Source organism: Martes martes, assembly GCF_963455335.1.
Source record: "Martes martes genome assembly, chromosome: 6".
NCBI classification, from domain to species: domain Eukaryota; kingdom Metazoa; phylum Chordata; class Mammalia; order Carnivora; family Mustelidae; genus Martes; species Martes martes.
The window spans coordinates 81,732,800-81,755,586 of NC_137893.1; the positions used below are offsets into that span (position 1 = coordinate 81,732,800).

Genomic DNA, 22,787 nt, shown 5'->3' on the forward strand with positions numbered 1-22,787 from the left:
CCAGATTCTTCAGCTTTTCCTTTGATTTTGGGAGCTAGACCCAATCTTTCCAACACTTTCTTTCCTGCTTAACCTGGAGTCTGTTTCTATTGCTTAGTCAAAAGCCTGTAGTGTAGGACCACAAGCACCAGCTTCATACCCAGAAGTCATCACCTTATGTGATAAAATGAGCTACTCTATTTGCAGGAAGTTAACCAGAAGGCAATTTTATTTGGCATCATTATTTGTGTAGATTTCAGTATAAAACACAAATGACTTTTTAAGTGGAAGGAATCTCACATGTTTTTACCACTGTCCCTTTCCCTTTCCTCCCCCACCTCAACTTACCTTAACTCTCAGTTCATTTTTAGAAAAAACAAAACAACGACTTACAAAAAGAGTCTTACATATCTCAATTTATTGACTATTTCTGCTTAAGAGACTGAACACTATAAAACTTTTCCTGGAATGCAGAGCATTTTTAAAGCAGTGAAACTACTTTGTGTGATAATATAGTGATAGATACATGTCATCATACATTTGTCCAAATTCCCAGAATGCACACCACCAGGAGCAAACCCAGGTGCAAACTATGGACTTTAGGTGATGATGATGTGTCCATGCGGGTTCTTCAATTGTAATATATGTCCTGCTCTGAAGGGGAATGTAGAGATTAGGGAGGTCATGCATGTGTGGAAGTAGGAGGCATATGGGAAATTTTTATATCTTGCTCCCAGTTTTGCTGTGAACCTAAAACTGCTCTAAAATGAAGTCTATTTTAAGAAAACCTTTTTCTAAACTGTAAACAAAGCTCATACTTAATCTATTTCATAATCATAATAATCATCATCCATGTTGATTCTGATGCTGGAGTGCTCTTCTGGTTTGGGTTTCTTTTTGGTCTCTTTGTTTTTCTCCGTCAGATGTAAGTGATGCTCACACTGTCTCATGATCTTCTTGGAGGACATCCAGCTCTCCCCTTGTCGTTCAGCTGGTGCAGCACATTGTCCTCCCCTCACATCTGTGCCCTTGGCCTTCAGGATCTCCCTTGCTCTTACGAGACTGCAGGTGCAATTCCACGGGTTTCCATCCAGATACAGGTATCTGAGGCGAGGCAACCCCTCCAAGACTTTGAGATCTAAGGCAGAAATCCTGTTGTTCCTAAGGTTTAGAACCTGAAGTTTCTTCAGATCCTTGAGCTCCCTCTCAGCAATATCCTGGATGGCATTGCCTTTTAGGTCCAGCCTGGCTAAGGTCCCTGGAAGCCTGCAAAAGCATGGAAACAGGAGGGGAGAGGAAGCCATGACCACCATTTCATACCTACCAAAGCAACTCAGAATAAGCAACACCAGCCTTTTCTGTACCGTTGTGTCCTGGTGGAAGCTAGAAAACAAGCTACGTTTTGAAAAATTAAGTCTTCTGTATAGGTCTTTAACCTTTCTCATAGGTCTTGTCTTCTAACCCTCAGAGTGTTCTTGCTCCTAGCCATAAGACTCTCTCATTTCTTGTCTTGTCAAACAGGATCAGGAAAACAAATCGATAAGAAAAAACGTTGCCAATTTTTATGTGCCAAAGGCCATGAGTCCATAATATATAGGAGAAGTAAAAGTATGGAATAAAAACATGAAAAAGTGTGGTTCTTCGTGAATATAAAAGGCAATGAAAAAAATGATGCAATGTTTTATGTATGAAATTAGAACATGGTTTTGTTTTTAAATTTTAAAATGTATTGCTCCTGAAGGTGTTGGAGGTAAGAACTTAAACTCTGTTGGTGGGAGTGTAACTTGGTACCACCTTGAAAATGATTTGGTAACATGTATCAGATTTAAATAACATCATGCCTTTCAACCTAGGAAATAGTAGAAGCAAACAAAGAGTTATTTACAAATATGTTTGTCACATATTTAATTATATTTATACCAGAAAAAAGGATAAAGTCTAATGCCCACTGATTTGGAAATTAAGAGATAATAGACTATTATGTGACAACAAAAATCATGTATTTAAATAATTTTTTAAATCCTAATTCTAGGAGAAAGCTTTTCTAACTATGACTTGAAAATCCAGAAGCTATAAAAGATCAGTGAATCAAATGATCTTTTTTTCACACACAAAAAATTGTGTATGGCAAAAGACATAAGAAAAGTCAAAAGATAAATGATAAACTGGGGGAAATATCTGCAGCTTATAACCCAAAGAGCTAATCTCCCTAATACGTAAAGGACTCTTAAAAGGTGAGAAGAAAGGGTGCCTGGGTGGCTCTGTTGGTTGAGTGACTGCCTTCAGCTCAAGTCATGATCCTGGAGTCCCAGGATCAAGTCCCACATCAGGCTCCCAACTCCATGGGGAATCTGCTTCTCTCTCTGACCCTCCCCCTTCTCATGCTCTATCTCTCATTCTCTCTCTTAAATAAATAAATAAGTAAAATCTTTTTTTAAAAAAGGTGAGAAGAAAAGGTTTTAAAATGAGACTAAAAAATGGGCAAAAGGCATGAATGGAAGTCCACTTAAACAGGAAAGCAAAGCCCTTAAGTCTTCAATCATACTCAGAATAGAGAAATGAAAAATAAAACCACACAGAGATGCCATTTCTCACCTACAAGATTGGTTAAAAAAAAATTTTTTTTTAACTTAACCGTTAGCAATTCTGTGGACAAAGCTATGAAGAGACAGACATTCTCATATATCACTTGGTCGGACACTAAAATGGCATAGCTCCTATGGAGGAGAATTTAGCAAAGCCTAATGAAATAACTTGTGCATTTACCTTACCACCCAACCATTTCACTTCGAAGACTATACTCTGAAGATATGACTCAATAAATATAAAACTGCATATGGGCAATTGTTATGGTATTATTTATAATAGCAAAAGACTGGAAACAACCCAGTACAAAGTTAAAAAACTACCATGCAGTCCTAAAAAAGAAAGGGGCTCATCCCTAAGAATTATCATAAGATGATTTCCAGAAAGTATTGTTAAAGGGAAAAAGGTAGGAAGTGCAACAAGATATACAGTATATCAGTTTTTGTGTAAGAGGGAAGTGAGAATATATGTACATATATTTGCTTATGTTGGGTTAAAAAAAAGAATGATAACCCAGAAGTGAATAAAAATGGTTACTTATAGGAAGTGTATGCATATGGTTTTAATTTTGAATCACGTTAATGTTTTACATGTTCACAAAATGAAAAAGGTAAAACAGAATCAAGCCCTAAAATTGAACACAAACAGAAACAAGCATATCTAATTAATCAATCAAATGATGATGTTGGTATATACCCACATAAAAGAAAGAAAAAGTACTCAGACTGACATTAAGGATGAAAGGATCAGCAAGGAAATTTCTCTTACCACATTTATCATTCATACTGCTATTAGTAATGACATTTTGAAACCTTTTTTAATGAAGTAAGTAAATATATTCATATTATTAAAAACCAAGATTTCATTGTAAAAGAAAAGATACAAATATAAAATAAGAAAAACCCTCTAATGTTAAATATGAACTAGAGATGTTAATGTGAATTCATCACTTTAAAAAATATATTTTCTAGTTGTGCATACTGGAAGGATCTTGAAGTAATATTACACCCTAATATCAATGCTACTCCAATAGCCTAAGCACAACTGAGCGCCCAGATCTTAATTTCAGAATTCCAGTTCCCACTTAAAAGAAGCAAGGCTTCTTAGAGAAATGACTGATTCCACGTCTGGGGCAAGGTAAGCCAGAACGTCTGAACCAGAATGCAATAGCATGTTCAAAGATTAATGGGACATCCTTCAGGATAGCTGCTATTAAAAATCCAGAAAATAAAAAGTGCTGAGGACGACGTGGAGAAACTGGAAGCCTGATGTGCTGTCAGTGGGAATGTAAAATGGCGCCAGCACTATGGAAAACAGTATGAGGTGCTTCCCCCCAAAATTAAATATAGAATTACCACATGATCTAGCGATTCCATTTCTGAGTATCCCACAGAACCGGAAGCATGATTGGTCTCAAAGAGCTATTTACATACTAAATAATATTATACAGTATTTACATGTTGTACACCCATATCGAATTCACAAGAGCTGAAATGTGGAAGCAATCTGAGTGTCCGTTGATGGATGAACAGATAAGCAAGATACAATATGTACGTACCATGCAATATTTAGCCTTAAAAAGAAAGGAAATTCTGGCACATGCTACAACATGAATAAACCTTGATGACATTGTGCTAAGTGAAAAAAGTCGTCACAAAAAAAGACAAATACTATAATTCCACTTACATGACATATCTAGAATAGTCAAATTCATAGAAACAGAAAGTATAATAATGGTTGTCAGGGGCTGGGGGAGGAGGAAATGAGGAGTTGTTTAATGAGTGTGGAGTTTCAGTTTTGCAAAATGAAAAAAGTCCCAGAAAACAATTGCACAATAATATGAAGGGATTTAACAATATGGCATTGCACAGTTAAAAACAGTTAAGTAAATTTTATGTATATTTTATGACAATTTTTAAAAAAGAGAACTAATAAATTCATGTCTCATGAACAGAGGGACCAGCTTAGAGGGGCTCTCACCAGACAAATTTGGAACAATTTGAGAATCAAAAGAGACTAGCAACTTTAAGTGACTGTAACACACTGAATAAAGTAAGATCCCTTGGGTCCATTGTAATACTTGCAAAAAGTGGAAAAGGGAAAGAACAATCCTCTACGGTGTTAAATAGAAAACAAAACTGAATGATCCCAAGTACATGAAAACAAATTATAGCTAGACATGGGCTGTAGTTGAGCAATTATGGGTGCTTTCTCATTTGTCAGCACCCAAAGTTTTCAACATTGAATGGGCATTGCTTTATAATCAGGAAAAAACTTTTTTTTTTACTTGTGGATACCAATTTGAAAAATGTCATGCTAATGCCTATTGATAAAAAGTAAAAAAGAATCACAATTGTGAACCTGAACATTTTTCTGCTACTCAACGACCCCATAATTAAGTGCCATTCTGTTCGTGAAGGTAAGAAGGGGAAAAGTTTTATAGGAAAAAAAAAAAGGGCCCTTGAAATACAATCCGGATGCTATTTTCATAGAGTGTGAATGCACTGATGCCTTTCGGCAGTCGGTGAAATTTATTGTTGTGGTCCCAGTCATACTTTACAGTGTATCCTAAGCAATACACCGCATATACATATATATGTATTTATGCTTTTGAGTATTCTTTTTTTTTAAGATTTTATTTATTTATTTGACAGACAGAGATCACAAGTAGGCAGAGAGGCTGGCAGAGAGAGAGAGAGGGGGAAGCAGGCTCCCTGCTGAGCAGAGATTCCCAGATGCGGGGCTCGATCCCAGGACCCTGGGATCATGACCTGAGCCGAAGGCAGAGGATTTAACCCACTGAGTCACCCAGGTGCCCCTATGCTTTTGAGTATTCTATAGTCTTATTTACTTAAAGTTACTTCTCCTTGGTTGGAATAAAATTTACCTTAAAAAGTAGGGGGTGCCTGGGTGGCTCAGTGGGTTAAGCCTCTGCCTTCGGCTCAGGTCATGATCTCAGGGTCCTGGGATCGAGCCCCGCATCCGGCTCTCTGCTCTGCGGGGAGCCTGCTTCCTCCCCCTCTCTCTGCCTGCTTCTGATCTCTGTCAAAATAATAAATAAAATCTTTAAAAAAAAAAGAAAAGAAAATGAGAAAGCTGAGTTTCCTTTTAAACAAATATGATGATCAGTTCTAGGCTGCAGAGCCAAAATGTGTACCTGTTCTTCCTTTTTTTTCTTTTGTGTTTTGATGAGCATTATAACCGAAATGACACTGCAAACGAAATCACCAATATCCTGGTTTTGTGAAATTAGGGCAGTCATTTATGGCTTTGACATAATTTATCTTTTAAGTCTGACTTATAGAGAAAGGTATCCCTGATTTTAAGACAAATCTGCCTCTAAAAATGCTATTTATTCTTTGAGTTGGTCGCTTTTTAGTGTAAAAAGAGGTACCCCATGTTACCAGTAGATGGCATGGAAGCATAAGTAAGATAAAATGTTACGCCTGCGGTAGGTTGTAGAAAGCTATTCTGGATTTGAATTATCCAAATTGGGAATAAAGATAAGATGATGTAACTTACTGTTGTTCGCCAAATTGCAGATTGGTAAAATAAGAACGAAACAGCAAAAGTGAGACCCAGGTCTTAGGTGTTCTAAGTTCTAAGTGGGTCTAATGTATTGTTTATAGCAGAGTAATCTCAGGGGCAGGTGATCATGTGGTGGCTAAAATTCCCTGGCTCTGTTAGTTTCTTTTTTTTTTTTTTTTTAATTTTATTTTTTCAGTGTTCTAAGATTTATTGTTTATGCACCACACCCAGTGCTCCATGTAATACGTGCCCTCCTTAATACCCACCACCAGGCTCACCCAAACCACACCCCCCTCCCCTCCAAAACCCTCAGAGTCCACAGTCTCTCATGCTTGGTCTCCCCCTCTGATTTCCCCCAATTCACTTTTCCTTTCCTTCTCCTAATGTCCTCCACATTATTCTTTATGCTCCACAAGTAAGTGAAACCATATGATAATTGACTGTCTCTGCTTGATTTGTTTCACTCAGCATAATCTCCTCCAGCCCATTAGTTTCTTTTAACAATATATGTGTTGCTGGAGTGGAGGGGTGTGGGAGGGATAGGGTGGACGTTGGGGAGGGTGTGTGCTACGGGGAGTGCTGTGAATTGTGTAAGACCGATGAATCACAGACCTGTACCCCTGAAATAAATAATATATTCTATGTTAATAAAAAAGAAATTAATTAATTTTTTAAAATTCCCTGGCTCTGCAGTTAAGCTGTTGTGTTTAATCTGGACTTACCCACTTACTGATGATCTGATTTTGAGAAGTCTCTTGATACCTCCTTGATACTTTAATGTTCTAGTCCATAAAATAATAGTTAAAAAGTGTACCTACTTTCACAGGATTGTTGTAAGAAGTAATGGGGAATAACACACGGATATAAATTCACTGTTGGGTTAGTCAGTACTTAATACTAGGTATTATTTTCTATCTCAATTCGTATATTGAGGCAAATGTAGTAGATATTTGAATGTATGTGTACCTACAACCATCTACTATTATTTCCTTGGTGAAATTTAAACTGGAGGATGGTAGGCAAAAGAAGGGATTTGTGATTTGTGGTAGGATACACAGCAACTAGAAACAAGTTAGGTAAGCAACTGGCAATGGATAGGTTGCCTGTGTTTATAGTTTCTTAATAGGAAACTGAATTTTAAAGTACAATTTTGTGCATGAATAAGACCCATGCAAATAAGAGTGTATTGTTTTAAGCTCATAAATATAAGTTTTACCAATCAAAAATTAAAAAACAGTATTGAGTTTTAATGCTTCATGGGAGGAAAATCAAGGAAAAACTTTTCTGGGCCATTCCCATCTTCCAAGTCAAAGAAAAGCTGGGACGTGGGAGGGGGGTTTGATGAGGAATTTAAAAATCACTTTCTACAAAGAACACATTGCTCTCATAGCTGGCCAAGTTCTTTGACTGAACAGACAGTTGTGTTGCTTAATTTAAGCCTCATAGGAAAAGCCCACACTCATCTCATGTCCCTTGCTCATTGTTCTTGCTCATTACTTCTCCAAACTGGCTGCGCATTAAATTCATCCGGGAGCTTTTCTAAAATACTGATGCCTGGGCACAAATCCTGGAGTGTCTGCTTTAATCAGTTTGAAGTGAGGCCTGGGCATAAGTATGCTTTTTTCAGAGTTCTCCAGATAATTGTAACATGGAGTCAGATTTGAGAATCATGGCTAGCTCAGGCTTGCAATTCTGTTATACAGTCCATTGGGCAAAAGCATTGTGCTTTCTGTAGTCACTTATTAAAACACACAAATGCCCTGGCAGGAGTAAATAATTAAGCTACTTTTCACTCATTAAACTTAGCAGGATTACTCAACCAAATGCTTTCTAAAAGCCATCTGAATAGAGCAGTCCCCTGCCTTCACAATTTTGCCAAGGCTCTCACAGCCCATTGAGAATCCTTGACGACAACAGTCACTTCCCAACCTGTTTTAGGAGATTTTATTCTATACATGATTTTTTTTTTCTTGGAGTAGGGGTATATAGTGATAGAAAATAAGACTTAGTAAACATAGTAGAGAAATTATTGAAATATCAAGTATTAGAGTCCTAATACACTGCATGTTTCTTGCCTTAGGGTCTTTGTATTGGCTGTTCTGTCTAGAACACTTCCTCCGCCAAACAGCTTCACAGCTAAATCTCTCACCTCCTTCCAGTTTTTGCTCAAAGTTTACATTTTCATGAGAGTTACCATGCTTACCCTATTTAAAATTGCAACCAGCCACGCCCACGCTCCTGAACCTGGTAAGCCTGCCCTTTTTTGTTGTTGCTAACTATAACTCCAAACACCATCTCGGTGTTATATACTTATACATTCTGTTTCTTATTACTACTTCCCTGCTGGAATTTAGGCTGTATAGAACAAGAAGTTTTATTTTTTACTGCACTGATGTATCCCAAGGGCCTGGTAAAATACATTATTTGTATGCACATGATTATGCATTAAAAATTGATTAATTTCAAATAACCCTCTATATATATTTAAAATACTAATTTCCATTATAAAAATTACTTTCTGTTGTTTTGCATTGGGTTACAGTTACCATGCTGTATAATAAAATCTTTTTTTTCAACTAGAAAAAATGAACATGTGTGCATAGCAAAGATAATTTTTCCCTTTCTCATTGATAACAAAATGAAAATAAGTAAATTGAGTGCCACAGGACTCTAAAGAAGCCAGAAGTTGGTATGTTACTTATGAGCAATTTAATAATGATAATCAACAGAGCAAGGGGACTTTTTTTTCCTATAAAGCACCAAAAGGAAAATGAATCCACTGATAGGCATGTATAATTAACCATATTCTCTTTCTAGGAGAATAATAGGGCTTTCTTCTTCTACCATTTTTTAATTTACTTATTTCATACATGTAGAATATGGAATAAAGTTTACCTAAAAAAGGATCAGTTAATGTCAACATGTACATTAATTATCAGTTATGACTGGGTGAGGAAACAGGACAGGAGGTTGGGCACAGAGGGAGGGATATTTGGAAAGAGAAATTAAGTGTCAGAATATGATGGTGTGTATGTGCACATGTGTTTATGAGAGAGACAACCAAAAACACAAGGTGAGACCAACACAAATGGGCTTGCATACCCACAGGCAGACAGAGAAATAAGCAGAGACATGTTTAAGTCCTTTAAAGATCTCAATGCTGAGAAGCATATGAGGCCTCCAAATACATAATTAAAAATAAATACAAGATTAGATTATACACTTGTGATTTTTTTTTCATAACTGCTATTTCAATGCTGTTAAAAATGTAAATATCTTACTACATTTCCCCTTTGTTTCTTTCTTGTAACGTCGTTTTGCTAGTGGCTAAGCACCCAGTCTCCCTATTGCTGGTCCCAGGCCACATACTTAAAAACATTTAAAAACCAAGATCTTTTATAAGAAAGATCCCCATATTATGTGTAATAGCATACTTTGCCAAAGCAGCATTGCCTATTTTCAACATAGATCTCACTTGCTGGTGTCTTATCCAACGGGCAAGATAAACTAAATGGGTGCAGGATTTAGTTAGAGGGCTGGAGATTCCAAAACCCTGTCTACAGTCCCTACCTCTGAGCTCTCGGGCACCCTTGATCAGGTCATTTATGTTTGTTCTAGTTTTTTTTCTTGCTTGTCTAATGTGCTTCATTGCCCCGATCTTCAGAAAACGTTTAAAGTAGTCGCCATAAATAATAACCCCCACTCACCTCAGAGGGATAGACAACAGCAGGTTCTGCTCCAAGGCCAGGTTGGAGAGCTGGGAACACATCTGCAGGGCTCCAGTTTCGAACAAGCTAACAATGTTGTTGTCCAGAAACAAGTGTTTCAAGTCTCGGAGGTCCTGGAAGTCTTGGGCTGTAACTCTCTGAATCAGATTATTGCTAATGTCAAGTTTTTGTAGTTTCGCCGGTAGTCTGAGGGGCAACATTTGAACCTGATTTTGGGACAGCTCAAGAGTAGTTAAATTGGCAAGTATCTGTGCCCCGTCAATGGAGGAGAGTGAGTTTTCTGACAGATAAAGATGGGAGAGATGCTCCAAGTGTTTCATATCTCGAAAACTTACCACTTTGAGCTGGTTTCTCTCCATTTTTAAAGAGAGCAGAGATTTGGGCAGATTAATAGGAATTTTAGTCAGAAAGTTACCACTGAAGCTGAGGAATTGCAAAGACTGGAGAGAAGTGAAGAAGTTGGCTGGTATAAGATGGAGTCTGTTATTCTCCATGCTCATGCGTTTCAGGTGGGGAAGTGCCAGCGGTCCCCCTACAGAGTCAATACTGTTGTCATCTAACACCAAACTCTGCAAACTGACAAGAGACGAGAGTGTGGTGGGAGACAGAGAAGAGATCAGATTGTTTTTAAGTTCAAGGATTTTTAATTTCTTCAGTCCTTCAAAATCGGATCCATGTAGGACATATATTGAGTTATCATTTAGTTTTAACACTTCAAGATTGGCTGGGAGAATCCTGGGGACTTGTCTTAACTTATTTTTCCAGAGTTCCAAGGTCGTCAAGGTACTCAGAGTTTTGAAAGTGTCATTTTCTACTGACTCTGTTCCACTAGCCAGCAGAATAAAATCTTCCAAAGCCAGCATTCGGGTGAAGCTGGACATCTGCAAAAAAGTCGGGGATGGGTCACAAAGAGAGAAAAGCAGTAAATTAAGATTATTGTGGGGGAAAAAATACTCTACACATTATCATTTAATACTAATGATGCTTCAGATTTCTCTTCAAGATCTATTTAAAATTATCTCTTAGAAAAGGATGGAAACTCAGGTCCTGACTTTATTAAAGTTTATTTCAGAGAAAGAGAGAGAGAGATGGAGAGCATGAGCAGAGGAGGAGACAGTGGGGGAAGAAGAGGGAGAAGCAGATTCCCTGCTGAGCGGGGAGCCTGATACAGGGCTCAATCCTAGGACCCTGGGATCATGACTTAAGCTGAAGGCAGCTGCTTAACTGACTCAGCCACCCAGGTGCCCCATGACTTTTTTTTTTTTTTTTAGATTTTATTTTTAAGTAGTCTCTACACCCAACCTGGCGCTCCAACTCACAATCCCGAGATCAAGAGTTGTATGATCCACTGACTGAGCCAGCCTGGCACCCCAGGTCCCAACTATTTTTTATTTATGATTGCTAACAGTCTAAAATATCAAATATATGTTAGGACATTCACACAATATTGGTAGACATAATAGTAGCCAACTTTTGCTATGTAGTCTCTGACCCAGCAAGTTTATTTCTAGCCAGAAGTGCTTACAAGTTGCACAGTGATTTGTACAATAGGACGCTCTTTGTGGCATCATCTTACAATAGCCCAGAATGGGAATTATCTGGAAATTGCTGTCTTTGTTTTTCATTGTTTAGATGATTTTTTAATGTTATAAATTACATTAAAAATTTTTTAAGCATTAAAAATAAAAATTTTAGGGCGCCTGGGTGCCTCAGTGGGTTAAAGCCTCTGCCTTTGCCTCAGGTCATGGTCCCAGGGTCCTGGGATAGAGCCCCGCATTGGGCTCTCTGCTCAGCAGGGAGCCTGCTTCCTTCTCTCTCTCTGCCTGCCTCTCTGCCTGCTTGTGATCTCTGTCTGTCAAATAAATAAATAAAATCTTTAGGAAAAAAAAAAAGTAAAAATTTTAAATATCCTAGACACTGCTGTCACTAGGATGGGCCCATCAGAGAAACATTTTCGACTATATTATAGTTAGTAAAACTAGCCTAGCCTCCTTCTTCCCTACCCCTCAATTTGCACTTCACTGATGAAAAAGATCCAGGAAGAAACAAACAGGATACATGTGTCTCCATGTCTGAGAGCAAAGATTCCATTTGGCATATATCCCAGACCTAATCTACTCTTCTCTTAGATTTTAGAAATGATCAAATCTGATGCACTTTCTCCATGGGTTCCAAGTTCAAGCACTCCTATTCTTCCACATATCTGTCAACCTCCTACCTTGCCATCTAGGTCTTCTCCAGGATGACGTAATCCTTGGTATTTAGTTCTTAGAGTAAGATCATCTCTAGGCAGAAAGCGGACTTGTTCCAGGTTTTCTTCAGCTTGATAAAGATTCACAAAATTTTCAGTCTGGTTTAGAATTCAATTGAGCTAAAATTTTCAATTCACATGGTGCCTGGACGGCTCAGTCGGTTTAGCGTCTGCCTGCAGCTCATGTCATGATACCAGGATCCTAGGATCCAGCTGAGTTGGGCTCCCTGCTCCCCAGAGACCTTTCTTCTCCTTCTTCCTCTGCCACTCCCCCTGCTTGTGCTCTCTCTCTCTCTCTCAAATAAATAAATAAATAAATAAATAAAACCTTTAAACATTTTTTTCCAATGCACAGTGTTATGTTGTAAGGGCCTATTTAGTCAAGGCGGCCCCACCTCGGTTGAACGGCCATTTTGTTGTTTATGCAGTAAAACTTAAATTGACCCTGCCCCCCCCCCCCCCCCCCCCCCGCAGGGAACTTATTTAAAAGCAAGTCCGGGAAAGGAGTCCCAGGTAACAAAGCCCAAATACGAGGGTGAGTCAGGTCAGGTAGAGATAATAGCCCGAATGCAGGGATGAGTTGGGTCAGGTGGAGACATCCAATCAGTAAAGCGGGCATATTGTCTCCCTAGCTACCAAGGAGTGTGGGCCCTGCCTTTTGGGCGCCAATTCTCACCAAGGTGATAGGCTAGTTCAAATGTCTACTATAGGGTAAATTGTAATTCAATTGGTCACTTATGTGTGACCTAGCATGACTGTGCAGCTTTCTCTGTGTGTTACAATCTCATTCGCCACCTGTGTGTGGCCACACCCAACCACATGGCCTTTGCTCTATAAAAGTTAGTCTGTAGCTTTGCGCAGTGGCAGTATTGTAGCCAATGAGGTTTATCCGAGGTGCAATTATTGCTAATTAAAAGTTAGTCTGTGAGGCAGGGAGAGGTCGCACTCTCTGTAAGAGGCGTGTCCCCGGTCTGTCGGTTTGATTCTCGATACTTGGTGCGAAATAAAGCCTTGCTTGACCTTCGCTTTGTATCAGTCTTGCTCCTTTAATCACGGACCCATTATTGGGGGACCCAACATTGGGGACCCAACAATGTCTTACTATCTACAGTTTTTGAATGTTTGGCTTAATTATGCAGTTCAGCCCTTCTGTAATACCAGTGCATGATTAACACGTTCAAGGTGGGCTAATTTTGCACCACATATTTATTAAAGGTACTTATATCCTAGGAGGACATGTGATGTGAATTACGGTATATTTTAAAGCTTCTCCCAATGTGATAACTCCATTAGAAGAATCTCATGTTAAAATTTCCATAAACAGATGTTTTTAATCATAAAAGTTTTGGCAGCTGCCTTGGTTTGTACATTGCTGCTAACATATGATCTTCTCTTAATGATTAGTCAGATGTGTTAGTTAGTCCTAGTCCCAATATTAATAGTATTCTTTTTCTTGCATTTGTTGACTATCTACAGGTGCCAAGTGCTTTTTGTTAAACACAAAACAAAACAACAAAACAAAAACCCCACACAAGTCCCAAATGGAGTCATTTGTCCCCACCCATGACAGCAAAGACTTAATTACAGTTTTAACCTCTCTTAAGAATGTGAACTTTAACAGTCAACCTGAAATTTCCTGATCAGCATTAGTGACATAATCATCATTATAAAAACCCTGCCCTTCCCTTATTCTCAAAAGGAACTTGACTCCACCTGGAACCATCCTTACTTACTGTTTTCTCAGTAACTCCCTTGCTCCACCCTAAAATCCTCCCATTTGATACAGCTTCTGGGAGCATAGCTCTGCCTGCTAGAGGAGATGCTTCCTGACTCATGAATCGCTTACTTATTAGATCTTCCAAGGTACTCAGTTGAAGTTTGTTTATTAACAGTACATTATCACTAATTCTTCTAATAACCTGCAAGTTTGCTAACATCAAACTTGAAAGAATTGAGAATTTCAACAAGGTCTGCTGAACTCTAAACAGACTGAACTCTTAGCTCTAAACTCTTTCTTCCTCAACTTGCCATTTTCTCTTGCATCTGGTCTACAATTAATGTTTTTCAAAAAAGACAAAATCTAGACATAAATCATAGAGATTTAGAAAAGCAGAAATTTTGGAGATTATCTAATTCAAATCTCCCATTTAAGGGATGAAGAATTTCAGCCTCCCCACCAAAAATGAAAAGACCTGCCCAAGACTGTTCTTTAATACCCTTTTCATTTCAAAGTGCCCTTTCTAAGCTTTCTTGCATATAAAGTTAGAAAAGACTCTAGACATAGATCTTCACTTCTTAGATTGCTGATCTTCCATAAAAACTTGGTGCTGTTAATAGTTCCACTTTTGTCTGAGTGACTACAAACCCGAAAAGATTCCTGAGTATGCAGCAAGTCTCAGGGGTAACATGGATCCGAATGGGCAATTTATCTGGGGACCAGACAAAGTGTTGTATCAGAGCTTCAATTTGTCTTCATTTCTACTCGTTAAGTGTACAGACTGGCATAAACCATTGACATAGTTCATGTTCTTAATGGAATTTTCTTTTAGTAAGCATAGAGACCTTTTTTTTTTTCTTTCTGTCAGTCAATGCAGATTACTCTGGGTTATTATTAATTAAAATGGTTACCATCTTCTTGGGACACCTGGCTGGCTCAGTCAGAGGAGCATGTGACTCTTGATCTCGGGGTTGTGAGTTGGAGTCCCACACTGGGTGTAAACATTACTTAAAAATAAAATCTTTAGGGGTGCCTGGGTGGCTCAGTGGGTTAAGCCTCTGCCTTTGGCTCAGGTCATGATCCCAGGGTCCTGGGATTGAGCCCCACATCCGGTTCTCTGCTCCGCAGGGAGCCTGCTTCCCTCTCTCCCTCTGCCTGCCTCTCTGCCTACTTGTGATCTCTGTCTGTCAAATAAATAAATAAAATCTTTAAAGTAAAATAAAATAAAATAAAATATTTTTAAAATAGCTACCATTTTCTAAGTATTTACTATGGTTATCTTTATAAAGTCCTGTGTGTAAGCATGATTATTCCTTTTTCGGAAAGGGAAACTGAGACTTGAGAAGATAAAATATCTGGTCTTAGTATATCTTGCTAGCAAGTGGAAAAATTGAGCCTCCAACCCAGATTTATCTCATCCTAATGCAATATTTTTTATTTTAACCTCACTCCTATGACATGCATTTAGCAGAAGAATATAGAATTCTGACACCACAAACAGTGGGGAAGATACTTATTTTCAACTTTTCAGTTGAATTTACAGAGCTGAAAAAGGAAAATAATTCTGCTAGACCAGTTTTTCCATTTCCCTGGACTAAGCTGAACTGTGCTCAGGAGAGGTAAAAAAGAGATGCTTTTGCCCTCGAGCTAACCTTGAGGCTATGTGAGTTTTTTCAATGTTACTTAAAAACCAAGGCAAGTAGGGCTTGGTGTTAATGATTAAGAGTAGGAAGTTTAACTAAGTATAATTCCTGCCACATATTTTTACAGTTTAGTGAACCTAAGATATATGTAGATAAAAGTTATAATAAAATTCAAAAAATGAAAAAGAAGCAAGAAAAGTAAAATGAGGTAGACCAGAGAAGCAAGGCCTGCTGGCTTCCTCATGAAAGGCTTTGTTTCTAGTTTCTTCTGGGTAGGTCCTGCTGCAAGCATTAGAGGGCCACAAACCTTTCTTGGGTTGCTTATAGGTTCAATGTCCACATGATAACTGAAATACCCCCGTAGTTAGAGGCTCAGACCTGTGTGCACCAAGCCAGTAAGTAAAACAATATTGGAACTTTTTTTCTGATCATCAATATACCTGTTTTCTGTAAATAATTTAAAAATTCTAGCAAGTATGGAGAGAATATAAAAATAGTCCATAATCCTCCCACTTGGTGATCAAGTCTGTTTATGTTTCCTACCCAGGAGGAATCTGAAGTAGCTTCTCCCCTTCCACTGAAGATGTAAAGAACAATCATTTTAATTGACTGCTGTCATAAAGGCATTCCTATTTGTCCTCTAAACTTAGGAGCCAAAACTGTAAAACTGTTACAAGAAAATACAGACATAAATTTTCATGACCTTGGGTTTGATAAAAACTATCTTAGATATGACACCAAAAGCTAAAGTGACATACACAAAGAATAGTCAATGGGACTTATTGGAAATTAAAAACCTGTGCTTCAAAGGATGCCATTAAGAAAATGGACAACAGCAACAACAAACAACCATAGAATGGGAGAAAATTTTCTGAAATAACAGATCTGATAGGAGATTTGTATTTAGAAAATACAAAGGACTCTTACAACTCAAAAATGAAAAGACAAAGAACCCAATTTCAAAAAGAAGGGCAAAGGATTCATAGAGACATTTTCCCCAAAAAAGATATCAAGTGGTCAATTAGTGCACAAAAAGATGCTCAACATCATTAACCTCTAGTGATAGAAAAGTCAAACCACAGTGAGATTCTAACAGACACTCACTAGGATGATTATGATTCAAAAAAACGATAAGAAGCGTTGGCAGGAATGTGGAGAAACCACAACCATCATACATTACTCTAGGAATACAAAACAATGGAGCCACATTGGAAAAGCAGTCTGGCAGTTCCTCAGAATGTGAAACAGAGTTACCATATTACCCAGAGATCCCACTTTTAGATATATACCCAAGGCAGATGAAAATATATGTCCACACAAAAACTTGTACATGAATGTTCTTTGGAGCATAATATCTAAAAAGAGGAAACAACCCAAGTGTCCACCAAGTGACGAATGGATAAACAAAATGTGGTATATACATAAGATGGAATATTATTTAGTCTTTAAAAGGAAGGAACTTCTGAAATATGCTACAACTTGGATGAACCTTGAGGGCATTATTTTAAGTGAAAAAAGCCAGTGACAAGAGACCACAGGTTTAGGGGGAAAGATTGACTTCAGTTTTGGGCATGTTATTTTGAGATGATATACATATATGAAGAGGTCCAATAGGGAGCTGGATAAGTCTGAAACATGGGAGGAAGGCATGAATTAGAAATTCAGTTATGGGAGCCATCATTACTTACATAAAGTGAAGTCACCTAAGTAGACTGTACGTAGTAAGAAATGGAATGGCTGAGGACCGAGACTCCCCGGAGAAGCCAAAAAAATAAGGGGCAGGGGAGGAAAAGGAACCCACAAAAATGGCAGAAAAGAACTATCAGAAAGGAATCATGAGGACATAAAAGTGTGGTGCCATGGAAGGCAAAAGAGTAAGAATTTCAAGAAATAGGAGTGACCCAATGTCTTAGAAGGAATAGTGGTTTAACTGTTTGGAGTAGGTAGAAACCAGACAGTGGTGAATTAAAGAATAAACAGGAGGTAAACTAGAGACAGTAAGTACAGAGTATCCTTTTATGGAGTTTTGCAAGTAAAGAGAGACAGTAGCAGGAAGAGACAAAGAGAGTTAAAATTATTTTATTTTAAACATTTATTTATTTATTTGAGATTTATTTATTTATTTATTTATTTCAGTGGTGGGGAGAGGGAAAGAGAGAACCTCAAGCAGATTCCCCACTGAACGCGGAGCCAGATGCAAGGCTCAATCCCACAACCCTGAGATCATGACATGAAATAAAATCAAGAGTCGGACATGCAACCAGCTGAGCCACTCAGGTGCCCCCAAATAATTTTATTTTTATTGTAGTGAGAGGGTCCTGTCTATTTATAAGCTAGAATAAGGCACTAGTAAGGACAGAGAAACTGAAGATATGGGTATAGGGAGAAGGATGGAGCAAGCTTCAGGGAGAGGCAAAGAGGATGGACTCCAGGGGATGTGGGACGCTGCCTTGAGCAGAAGAAGGGAGATCTCATCCTCTCTGTCTGGAGGGAAGAGTTTGTAGAACTGAATGGAGACAAGTTAGTTCACAGTGAGCAGAAGTTGAGTTTTGTTAGGATTAGTCAATAAAATGGGAGGCCAGCCATGGGTGAGAATTAGGATAGGAGAGATTGAGAACATAACCCAAACTGTACTGAAGTTTTGGAAGATGTTGATGGAAGGTAGGAAAGCCTGACCCAGAAGAATTGAAAGGACCGATGACACTGAAGACCCAGATGAGGTCAGAGACCTTAAATTTGCAGTATTTCTACAAATTTGTGAATGTTCCAAACCACACATTTATACATACATATGTGTAGAGAGGTGGTGTGATCCTCTCCAGCAGCATCAGGCTATCTAGGTATAAGAGAAACAAGAGAAAATGATCACTATTATCTAAGACTAAGGCTTTGTGGGATAGGTGTTGAGATAATTTATTTGGGGGATGCAAAAAAAAGTGGGGGATGGGAAAGAAGATGGTAAGAAATAAACTAATGATCTGAGAAAAACGGGTTGATGTAGGGTTAGAAGTCTCCGTGAGGTGACAAGAGAAGTACAGAATATGGCAGCTGAAAGCAAGGAAGATAATGATCAGAGAATGGGGGAATTGGAGATTTCTGAGTGGAGGAGTTTCGGTGTAATGATTATGATATCACCAAGTAGATGGCTGTGGTGAAGTGGAAACGTAGATGGATACTTTATTATCAGCTCAGGGAATTCTTATGAGCTAGGACACTGCACCCTGGCCACACCAAGGAGATGCAGGGCTCAGGATAGAAAGCAAGACCAGACGACAGGAGGGAAGGGGCTGAGGCACAGTATGAAACAAAGGAAGAAGAAACAAGGAGTGCTAGAGTCTGATGGCATGCACCTCAAACAAGCAGGCAGCTTTACAGATGAATGGATAATGAAGGCCCTCATGTCTCAAGGGCAGGAACTGTGAATTTTTCATCTTTTATCTCCAGTCTCAAACACAGCATTCGCAGTCCCAAACACCAATTAGATGAAGAAGTAATAGAAACATTTTAAATTGTGAGGCATTTGCATGTATGTGTGTAGGGTGTACACGTGCGTTCGTATGTGGCGTGTGCGTTTATGTGTGTGTGTGTATATATATGTATATGTGTGTGTACATATGTGTGTAATTTCTATTGCCTTAATCTGAAGATATTCTAAGGTTTATTTCTTGGAATACAGGCACCTGATTCTGTAGAACATACATCATATTCACCAAAGACAGCTAAAAGAGATGTATTATTGCTTAGAGCTTTTTATTTCCTTCCCAAAACAATCCTGTCTTTCATCAACCTTTGTGCTGAAACTGTCCTTCCAAGAGACCACGAACTGGGTTGAAGTCAGGGAAGTGGCAGTATTGCTGTTCAGTGAACATAAACCAATGCGCTCATTCAATAACTGAATCTGATGAGAGGTGTAATTTCATCTTCCTGGCCGCGAAGCAGCAGTGTAGGATCATTACCGGGCTTTGCTCACACTTCAGCTCTGGGCATCGCAGGCCTCCAGAACAAATATTTAAGCATCTTACTACTGGATTACAGGAGGAGAGTCCACATGTCCACTAGGCAATTTTGCTTATTGAGCCTTGAAATCAATACCATACCACATACCACATACTTTAAACTCTCCGTGTTTAGGTGCACCTACATTCGAATTTCTTAACCAGACAAAAAGGGATGGTGTCTCTATGTGGAGGGAAATTACAGCCACCTGTGGACTCTCTGCACCTGTCCCACAGAGATGTATTTCCTTATCTTGGGATTTGGTTCAAGGAGGCAAGACCAGTGACCGGTAAAGACAAAATCAGATCGACTTTTCCAGGTAAAAAGAGTCAGGGATCACCAATCTAACCCAAACTTCTTACTTCAAAAAGGTAGAAAGTGAGGCCCAGGGATTTTTTTTTTTTTTTAAGTGTTTGCTTAAGATGATTATATCTCTGGCTAGGGGGAAAGCTAGGATAAGGACCCTTGTCTCTCTATAGCTTCCAAAATATCAAAGGCCAAAACCAAAATTCCTTTGTATTATAAAAGCCAGACAAATCTATAGCACTCTTTGCACTCTGACTAGCTTGGCATAAATGTAAAAGTCAAAATTAGAAGTTCATAGAACAGGAGCGCGTGGGTGGCTCAGTGGGTTAAGCATCTCCCTTCAGCTCAGGTCATCGTCCCAGGGTCCTGGGATCAAGCCCCACATCTGGATCCCTGCTCAGCGGGGAGCCTGCTTCTCCCCTGCCTGCTGTTCCCCCTGCTTGCCCTTGCTCTCTGTCTCACTCGCTCTCTCTGTGTCAAATAAATAAATAAAAATCTTAAAAAAAAAGAAGAAGAAGTTCATAGAACAAGTACTGCAATAACAAGCCAAATCAAAACACGTATTTCCTCTGTAGATGTTTCCACAAAGCCCTTGATGTCTGGCACATATGTAGGGTCTGCTACAAATAATTCTCACATGCTGGGGTTCATCTGAATAGTCTTACAATGCTCTAAGGATCACCTGCTTTCTATGGCACGAACAAAACTCCTTTTTTATCCCCAGAAAGCACTCGTTGTCAATTCCAAGGATAGTGAGTAGCCATTGGCTCTCAAGCTCTCTTTGTTAAGAAAGAGCCACTTCTTTACTTCTACTTTGCAACAACGTAATTACATTTTTACAAAAGTAAAAACTGAAACAAAACATCATGAGTGATAGATTCTGATGGTTTTTGACTTTGTCTCTAAAAAGAAATACCCAGAGGCATATACCCCTCTCAGGAGTAAAGGGCAAGCAAATAGTCCAACGATCCAAATTTGATAACCACCACTTTTAAGGGTTGATCATTTAAATCAAGCCTCCCAGCCCCACTGTCCCCCCTCACCCTGCCTCAAAAAATAAGACTGCGGCAACTTGAGCATGAAATGGTTACCTGAAGGTGTGGAATTTTGCTGTGGCTAATGTAGAGCTTCTTGGTGGTGGAAGGAAGAGCTGACGGCACCTCCGTTAGCCTGTAGCATTGCACTGACTGCAGGGAATCACAGCTACATCGGCTGGGACAGGTGGGATGGAAACCATCGCTAAGAGAAAGCAAAACAAGGAAAGCATAAAGCAGATGCATCTTCCCAAACGAGGCCTCCCAGGCAGCAGGCAAGTGTTTCGGGGATGTCCCACTCTTTATACTGTGAAATCTGATAATAGAATCTTATGAATGTGTACTCTGTCAATGTAAGAAGATAGGAAAGAAAAAAATTCTCAATTTGCCTGGGTTAAAATGTTAGCAACCATCACAAAGGGCTTAAACATTGATAAGCTGCCTTAATATTTGTAGGTGAGCAAAACCCTCTGTTATTTATGGCTTGGGAGGCTAATCTGCAAACACCTCTACTATCTGTAGTTTCCTTGTTTTGTTAAATGTGACACTAGGGAGTTAGTGGGAAAAGACAAAGAGCTGTTTTATAGTGGGCTATAAACCTTTGAATTTTCTGTGACCCTGTATTAAAACCATTTTTGTAGACCTGCAACAGGCAGGTGTTTTCTACTCCCATTAACCAGTATAGGGAAATGGGCAGGTAGGTATTTTCTTTATTATTGTTGTTCCAGTAACATTTTATTGCTATGTGAAACAATGCGCCACCAAGAAGAGAGGTTTAGAGGCACAGAGAACTGGTTCGGTTCATCTCTCACTCGACCCACCCAACTATCATATTTGGACAATATTTTTGCCATTCAAAATTCAAATTCAAAAATTTGAATGGCAAAAATATGGTTGACTCAGATGAGAATGAAACATCAAAAATGGGTCCCTTACCTTCATCTGTCTGTAATGGAAGCAAAGACCTCTAGTTTCTTCAGAGGAACTTGTGTGTTCTGAAATCCAGCGGCAGAAGGAAGGCTTCATTTGTCCCAGGCATGCCTTTGTTGAGGCTCTTTTACTTGCTGGGCTCATGCCTGCTGAGGAATTTAAAAGCATTTCAAGCAAAAGATTATATAGCAAAGCTTTCTCCTGCCAGGTTGGAAGACCTGAATTTCCCCATGCTTTTTGGCCTGAGTGGATTGCTCCAAATTTTCTAATACTGAAAAGCTTTTCTGATGTGCTCTTCAACCCACCTCTCTTTGCTACAGTTTTCATTGTGAAGCCAAAAAGTTTCTTTGCTTTAATAATCAGTTCATTCTATTTCCAGAGTAAGGATTTTTGTGTGCTTTTCTCAAAAGACTTGTCTGCTCCTCTTTCCTGATTTTTTTTTACCTCTGTTTTCTTTTACTATCTGAGATAGGGAATGATATGGGATTCCTTTTCTACCAATATCCTGATTTTCAACAAACTTGATCATTTATTTCTCTTGTCTAGTGATAGAATTTTTTTTTTTTAATTTTAGAATCTTCAAATCGGAAAGTCGTGCTCAATAAAAGAAAATTTGGGAAAAAAGAAGCAAGGAAGGGAAAAAAAAATGTTAGTCCTGTGCGCCAATCAAACATTTTTCCAGTTTCTTTTCTCTGCCTAGACTTTAAAAAAACAAAAAGAAGTACTCATGGAAAATCTTTTTTCTTCTGTCTTACTAAAAGAGTGAATTCATGGTTACTTAAAAGGAAATGCCTACCAAACCCTATGCCGTCATCTGCCATCAGTGACAGCTAATTCTTCTGTTCTGTAGCACAGAGATGAGGTCCATTTTGTGCATTCTCTGTTGGTCACCGCAGGATGACCTTTGCTTTGAATGAGCCCTGAAATTACACTGTATAACGTTTTCTTCTTCCATGGTATTTCTATAGCTTTCCTGCAATTCTGGCATCATCTCTGTTACTATTTTATACTGTAAACAGTTTTATTTTATCAGGTTGTAAACATACTCATATACAACTTTATATTCTGCACTTTCACTATTATATTTTT

General features: G+C 38.7%; 1 protein-coding gene across 1 annotated transcript; it reads right to left on the reverse strand.

Moving 5' to 3' along the window:
- Positions 1 to 797: 797 nt before the first annotated feature.
- Positions 798 to 21,014, reverse strand: LOC308344681 (nephrocan-like; the record flags this gene model as incomplete). The annotated part of the gene is made up of 3 exons (XM_080806416.1): positions 798 to 1,245; positions 9,801 to 10,702; positions 20,826 to 21,014. The coding sequence occupies 3 exons, from the start codon at positions 21,012 to 21,014 to the stop codon at positions 798 to 800; spliced, it is 1,539 nt and encodes a 512-aa protein (XP_080662542.1).
- Between the last annotated feature and the right edge of the window lie 1,773 nt (positions 21,015 to 22,787).